General features: G+C 36.0%; 1 protein-coding gene across 3 annotated transcripts in view; it reads left to right on the forward strand.

The window, feature by feature from the left end:
- LOC133641629 (gamma-tubulin complex component 6-like) overlaps nt 1-7,500 on the forward strand; it is an 80,509-nt gene that overhangs the window by 61,933 nt on the left and 11,076 nt on the right. The window contains exons 23-26 of one of the 3 annotated variants that reach the window (XM_062035498.1): nt 3,307-3,520; nt 5,766-5,959; nt 6,032-6,125; nt 6,905-6,985. In XM_062035498.1, coding sequence (XP_061891482.1) covers nt 3,307-3,520; nt 5,766-5,959; nt 6,032-6,123 — 500 coding nt within the window. In that variant the 3' untranslated portion in view covers nt 6,124-6,125; nt 6,905-6,985. Of the gene's footprint in view, nt 1-3,306; nt 3,521-5,765; nt 5,960-6,031; nt 7,009-7,500 lie in introns of those variants that run through there. The other 2 variants (XM_062035497.1, XM_062035496.1) reach the window with 2 other exon arrangements.

Here is a 7,500-nt window from a genome sequence, read left to right on the forward strand (position 1 = left end):
TAAACACAGCAGAACAAATACCCAGAATCCCATGCAGCCCTAACTCTTCCTGGCTACAATATACACCCCCGCTACCACCAATCATGAGCAGATCCTTTCTTTCTCAACACTTTCGCCTTTCCATCACTTTGGAAGAAGTTAATCTTTGTCTCATTAGTCCATAAAACTTTTCCCCAGAATTTTTTAGGCTCATCTCTGTACTTTTTGGCAAATTCCAGCCTGGCCTTCTTATTCTTCTTGCTAATGAGTGGTTTGCGTCTTCTGGTGTAGCCTCTGTTCATGAAGTCTTCTGCGAACAGTAGATTGTGATACCTTCACTCCTGCCCTCTGGAGGTTGTTGCTGATGTCACTAACAGTTGTTCTTTATAGCTCTCACAATGTTTCTGTCATCAACTGCTGATATTTTCCTTGGTCTACCTGTTCGACGTCTGTTGCTTAGTACACCAGTGGTTTCTATCTTTTTCAGGACATTCCAAATGGTTGTACTGGCTATGGCCAATGTTTGAGCAATGGCATCCATCTTCTCTCAGATTCACAATTGCTTCTTTTTCACCCATAAACAGCTTTCTGATTTTCTTGTTGGTTCCACCTTTAAATTCAGTCTGCACAGGCAAAACCTATCCTACCCAATCTGAAACTGAGCTCAGACATTCATCTTTTGATGTCAAACCCAAATGTTTTCCGCCTACAACAAAAATAAACAAATTGGACTCACTGTTCCAATACTTTTGGATGTGTATATATATGTACAGTATATATGTGTGTATGTGTGTGTATATATATATATATATATATATATATATATATATATATATATATATATATATATATATATATATATGTATATGTGTGTGTGTGTGTTTGTATATATGTATGTGTGTGTATATGTAAAGGTGTATTATGTGTGTGTGTTTATATATGTATGTGTATATATATATATATATATATATATATATATGTGTGTGTGTGTGTGTGTATATACTGTATGTGTGTATGTATATATTTGTGTGTGTGTGTTTGTATGTATATATATATATATATATATATATATATATATATATATATATATATATACACACACAAAATTATAGGTGTCAAAATTAACGAGTTAACTCATATAATTAATCACAAAAATTACCGCATTAATCATGAACACATTTAGATTAATCATGCAATTTATTTTGACCGTGCAAGCTCGTTTGCCTGAACTCAGTGCTTCTCAATTATTATTTATTACGGCCCGCCCAGGAGGAAATATTTTGTGCCCCCCCCACTCTCCACAATGACTATAAATAGTATGATTGGTCTATAATATTGTTATAACTATTCTTCTGCATAACATTGTAGGTGTATTAACATTAAAGAAAACAACACATAGGCTTTTCCCCGTAGTTACAGTGAAGCCAAGTTCATACGCTTTGTCATATTCTGGTACGGAAAAAAAACATGTTCCCCGGGGTCACTATTTGAGAAGGACTGCCTTAACCACAATACGGTCGGTGATCAGATCAATGAAATGTCAGTACATAAATGAGTGAGGAGACTCCTACTGTTGTGCTCACTGGTAAATGTAACTCCAAAATACAGCCTGAAAGAACTTTGGATAAAACTGGTACCAAGTTGTATGCAAATAAATGACATGCCCTCAAGTAAAATGTTTAAAAACGTTCCTGGAGGATTTGCATGCATTCTTGTTTTGAATTTCAATGAACGAAAAGTAGTGGCGATACTTTCAGTTTGAGAAGGATACCTTTTGAATTTCTTTGGCTGTGGCTCGTCGCAATTAACAGGCGCTTGGTTTGTGTCAGTCATAGCGTGCAGTGAGAGAGCATGATCCGCCCACCCAGCCAATCATCATCATCACATTTGCGGCGGCCTCATCGTCCCCGCCCCTTCGCTCTCTCCAGGCAGCTGATGACATGTGGCCGAAACCTGACACCTTGCAGTTCATTCAAGCAAACTGTAGTAACGAGCCACTTCACATTCTTAGTAACGGCAACGATGGGAACAGTAATTAGATTCCTTGTTACTGAAGGAAATAATGCTACAATTATCTGGAGATGTAACTTGGCTACATTTAATGGAGAGTAACTACCGTATTTTTCGGATTATAAATCGCTCCGGAGTATACGTCGCACCGGCCGAAAATGCATAATAAAGAAGGAAAAAAACATATATACGTCGCACTCGAGTATAAGTCGCATTTTTGGGGGAAATTTATTTGATAAAATCCATCACCAAGAATAGACATTTTAAAGGCAATTTAAAATAAATAAAGAATAGTGAACAACAGGCTGAATAAGTGTATGTTATATGACGCATAAATAACCAACTGAGAACGTGCCTGGTATGTTAGCGTAACATATTATGGTAAGAGTCATTCAAATAGCTATAACATATAGAACATGCTATACGTTTACCAAACAATCTGTCACTCCTAATCGCTAAATCCGATGAAATCTTCTTCCTCTGTGTCGCTTCTAAACAACTCTGCCAACTCCAAAGGTATGCGCTGCTTCCTCTTGCCGTTTTCTGCTGCATATTTCACTTCGTCCAGCTTGTAATCTGCAGTATATGATTTCCTTTTCGGTGCCATTTTTGTTCAGCCCTTCTCAGTTTTTATAAGTTACCGCCATTGTTGAAATGATCCATTTTTATAGCTACGGACGTAGTAGCAGGTAGCATCCCATGACCCACAATGCACTTCTGCCATGACGCACAATGCACTTCTGCCATGACCCGCCCCCGCCAAATTTTTATTGGTTGACGTGTGTGTGACGATTCCTGACGTGTGTGTGACGATTGCTGACATTCGCCTCGTCTCTTACGGTAATGAGATAAATAATATTATTTGATATTTTACGGTAATGTGTTAATAATTTCACACATAAATCGCTCCGGAGTACAAATCGCACCCCCGGCCAAACTATGAAAAAAACTGCGATTTATAATCCGAAAAATACGGTAGTAGTTTAGCTTGCTACATTTTCCAAGTCGTGTGTCCATTACTGGTTATCTGTTAGTGTACAACTGTCCCATTGTTTGCTATGTTATCAATTACATACTTAATTCTTACTATACATACTGTCACCAAATCTTCAGTAAACTGATTACTTGACAGCCCTAGTATGTATATATTGTATGCATACATATATTTTTTTTATTTAAGTAGCTTTTTCTTTTTCTTTTTTTACAATTAACATATTTTCAACCATTTTTATCACCTGATTGGCTGGGAGAAGTCACATGGTCTGACTGTCAGTCATATTAAAGGTTAGTCATAACGACTGTTTTTGTGTGCATCAGCGTTGGTGAAAGATGCGGGTCGCTCGGTGCAGTTTCGTCAGCTGCAGCTTTACCGCCACGAGATGCAGCACTTTGTCAAGGTCATCCAAGGTTACATCGCCAACCAGATCCTCCAGGTGTCATGGAGCGAGTTCACCGCCAAGATGGCCACCGCTTGTGACCTGGACGCCATCCACCGCACACACGCAGACTACCTAAACAGAGCCATCTTCAGGTCTGCAACGCAACTACATGATTATACCCAAAGGTTTTATTATTTAGGTTTTATTTCAATATTGATGTCAGTCAACAATGAACCTTAGTTGCACACCTAAAGGCACTTTGTATGTCTTACCATAGGGGGCAGTAAACATTCTTGTTTCAAGAATAATGTATTAGCCATAGAAAGTTAGTTCTCGTTTTCCAAGGAAAAGGTTCTTCGTTCATTTTTATTAAATAAGGTACTAGTATTGCCAGAAAAAAAAGTATTGTATGTACAAAAATGGGTTATTTTACTGAAAAAGAAGTACAATTACCAGAATTTGTTTGTCATTTTACAGGAAAACATTTTTTTTCAAATAATTGTAGGAAAGAATAAAGTTTAGAATTACCAGAATAAAAGATAATGTGTAATATTAAAATAAGGAGGGTGGGAATCACATTTGCAAAGTATTGTTTAAATTTTATTTGAAATATATATATATATATTTTTAAAACCATTTTCTGGGCATTCAATCGATTGCAACTGCACAGCAACACAGAGCTGACACAATATGAAACAAAAAAACTATATGTTAGGAAATAAATACTAAAAGCTAGTGAAATTATTGGTCCTTGCTAATTTTACTTGATAAAACATCCTAAATTAAGATTGGTATATTTTGAAATCAGGAGGACTTTTAGCATAGAAGTAAGTATTTTATTCTGAAACCAGCATTATTCAACTTGCAATTCTTTAATTAAGCATCCTCCGGATGATGCAGAATTTTTAAAGATTTTATAAGTGGGGAAAAAACAAAATACATTTTTTGAATAGTCATTTTTATAATTTTTTTTTACATTTTTAAACTAAATCTCATTTGAACATTTTAAAACTAGAATAGACTAAATAAAATTATTCATGCTAAAATTAAGATTACGATGTAACGTCAATGACTAAAAGTAAGTAAATAGGTCTACTAGGGAAATTTCTTGAAAATAAATGTTAAATCTTGGCAAGTGGCAACAAAATTAGCAATGTGGATTGTTTGGTTTGTTTTGGAAGACGTTTGGCCTCTCATCCGAGTAGACTACATCAGTTTATGCTCATAGACCTAGATTGGTCAGATCTCGTCTTAGACTTAGATTGGTCAGATCTAGTCTTAGACTTAGATTGGTCAGATCTAGTCTTAGACTTAGATTGGTCACATCTAGTCTTAGACTTAGATTGGTCACATCTAGTCTTTGACTTCCATTGGTCACATTTAGTCTTTGACTTCCATTGGTCACATTTAGTCTTTGACTTCCATTGGTCACATCTGGTCATAGACTTTGATTGGTCACATCTGGTCATAGACTTTGATTGGTCACATCTGTTCATAGACTTCGATTAGTCACATCTGATCTTAGACTTAGATTGGTCACATCTGGTTTTAGACTTAGATTGGTCTAATCTGGTTTTAGTCTTAGATTGGTCACATCTAGTCTTAGACTTAGATTGGTCACATCTAGTCTTAGACTTAGATTGGTCACATGTAGTCTTAGATTGGTCTAATCTGGTTTTAGATTTAGATTGGTCACATCTAGTCTTAGACATAGATTGGTCACATCTAGTCTTAGACTTAGATTGGTCACATGTAGTCTTAGACTTAGATTGGTCTGATCTCATCTTAGACTTAGATTGATTAGATCTAGTCTAGCGACTGGTGCCAAAACCCCAAATATTTATACTCTTAACACCAGGAGGGTGTATCTGGGCAAGGATGTTTCCGCTATATTTTAGTGAAAATTAAAAGAACTGTTGAGATGCAAAAGAGCAACTCTATACCAAGAAGCACTGAGGTATCGTGTGGCAGAACAACCACTAACAGTCCAAAATCAGTCGGAATCCCCCACGTTGGCATTCCTTTCAGTTGTAAAAAATTGGCACAGTAGAAATATCTGTGACAAAAAATGTTTCTAACTCCTGTTATTTGTTGGAGGCAAAATCTCAGAGTCTTTTAGGCATGGTTGAAAGGACAGTGTTGTATGTGGCAGTTCCACCTGTGGTAAGGGATGGTTTTTCAACCATGAGAATAAGTAAAATTACAAATTGGTTTTTTTTTAGTTATTTTCCCTTTTTTCCATTATATTTTACACGTTAGACAATTATATTTGTATTGCTATGATATTGTATATTTCACATATTTGCTTATTTGACCTTTTTCTAACCTGCTACGTAACAAGAACCTCTCTCTCGCTCTGTGGTGTGCATGTTTTGTGTGCGTGTTCCTCCTCCTCAGAGCTTTGCTGACAAAGAAGGCGGCGCCGGTGATGAACATCATCCACAGCATCTTCAGCTTCATCCTCAAGTTCCGCGCGCAGCTTATCGCACAGCCTTGGTCCAGCCAGCAGGGGGAGGCGGTGCACCCCAGCTTCATCGCCATGCAGCAGTCGTACAACACCTTCAAGTATTACTCGCACTTCCTTTTCAAAGGTGAGCAGGGGAAACTATGGATTGACACGATATCGAGTTCATTTATGAGGTTTTGGAACCATTCTTTGTCAGTGGTGACCAAACTGGTGAACAGAGGATATCAGCCTCATTTGGAAGACTTCCTCCTGCGCATCAACTTTAACAACTACTACAAAGACTCTTGAAGGTACAAGTCCTCTCTCAGACACAGCTTTTCCTCTGACAAAGTACCATTTCAATGTTATGTGCATTTTTAGCAAGTAAAATAAAGTTCCCTCTTTATTCCAACTAGTTTCCCTAAAAAGTGTTCATTACTCGATGAATCGATAGCTGCAGCCCTTTTACACGTGGCATTCTACCAAATTCAAACATATTTACTTTATATTATGGTCTTTTTAAACCCGGGGCATTAATTGAGATAGTGATAAGATAAATAAAATAATCTTTTAGCCTAAGAAGTAGCTGTCCCCAATCGTGAACCTTAAATTTCAATTCATGTCAATACCGCTTAATTTTTTTTTTAGATTTGTCTGAATTATGTAATTTAAATTATCTGTATGAGTGAGTTTAAACCGAGGTTGAAAGACATAAATTTAAGTGTTATTTTTAGATTAAAAAACTGTCCCTAGTTTTTATGTCACTACTGAAAAACCAGCGTTTTGGAGGCGTGACTGATTCTAGTTTCAAGCCACACCCCTACATTTTTAACACACAGAAAGACTCCGAGCTTGGTGGCGGAACCCAAGATGTGAAACTTGGGCAAAAAATAAAACTGAAAACTAGAAATTGAATCTGAAAATTTTGAAAGATCAAACATCAAAATATATGAAAGTGAAAATGAAAATAAATAATTCATTCAAAGAATGTTAAGTGTGAATCAAAAATATATTCAACCTATAACAATACTTTGTTAATTTCTTGTTATTTTGAACACACTAATGTATTTTTCAACATCCAAACGTTCAGTTTGTTTCCATACGACCACTGGCCCACCGTGCTGCCACTGAAGACTGAACCCACCTTGTACACCTAATTTCAACAGTTTTCTCCAAAAAATAAATGATTGTATTGACCACACATGTGTTTGTAATATTTCCTACATCAAGCATGTTATAAGTGAATATTTAGCAGTAAGGTTGAGTGTGATACAACCTTGTAAATAAAAACCGACACTCTGGGTGTTAACAAAAAAAGTATGAGTATTAAGTTATCAACAAAAATATGATACTGATTGGTAAAATGTATGTTCCATTTCATTAATCATTAACTCTGAAATCAATCTGATCAGTGTTAATGCAAGATTGCAAATACATTTTGAATTTCATTTATTGACATAAGACAATTTGTTTTAAAGGTCATTTTAATGGATTGTATTGTGCAAAGACATCAATTATATATATATATATATATATATAAAAAATCCATACACAAGGGAAGTAAGTAACAGGTTAGCATAGGGCTGGGCGATATGGCCTTTTATTAATATCTCAATATTTTTGGGCCATGTCACGATACACAAATAATATCGCGATATTTTGCCTTAGCCTTGAATGAACACTTGA

This window comes from Entelurus aequoreus, linkage group LG24 (genome assembly GCF_033978785.1).
Source record: "Entelurus aequoreus isolate RoL-2023_Sb linkage group LG24, RoL_Eaeq_v1.1, whole genome shotgun sequence".
NCBI classification, from domain to species: Eukaryota; Metazoa; Chordata; class Actinopteri; order Syngnathiformes; family Syngnathidae; genus Entelurus; species Entelurus aequoreus.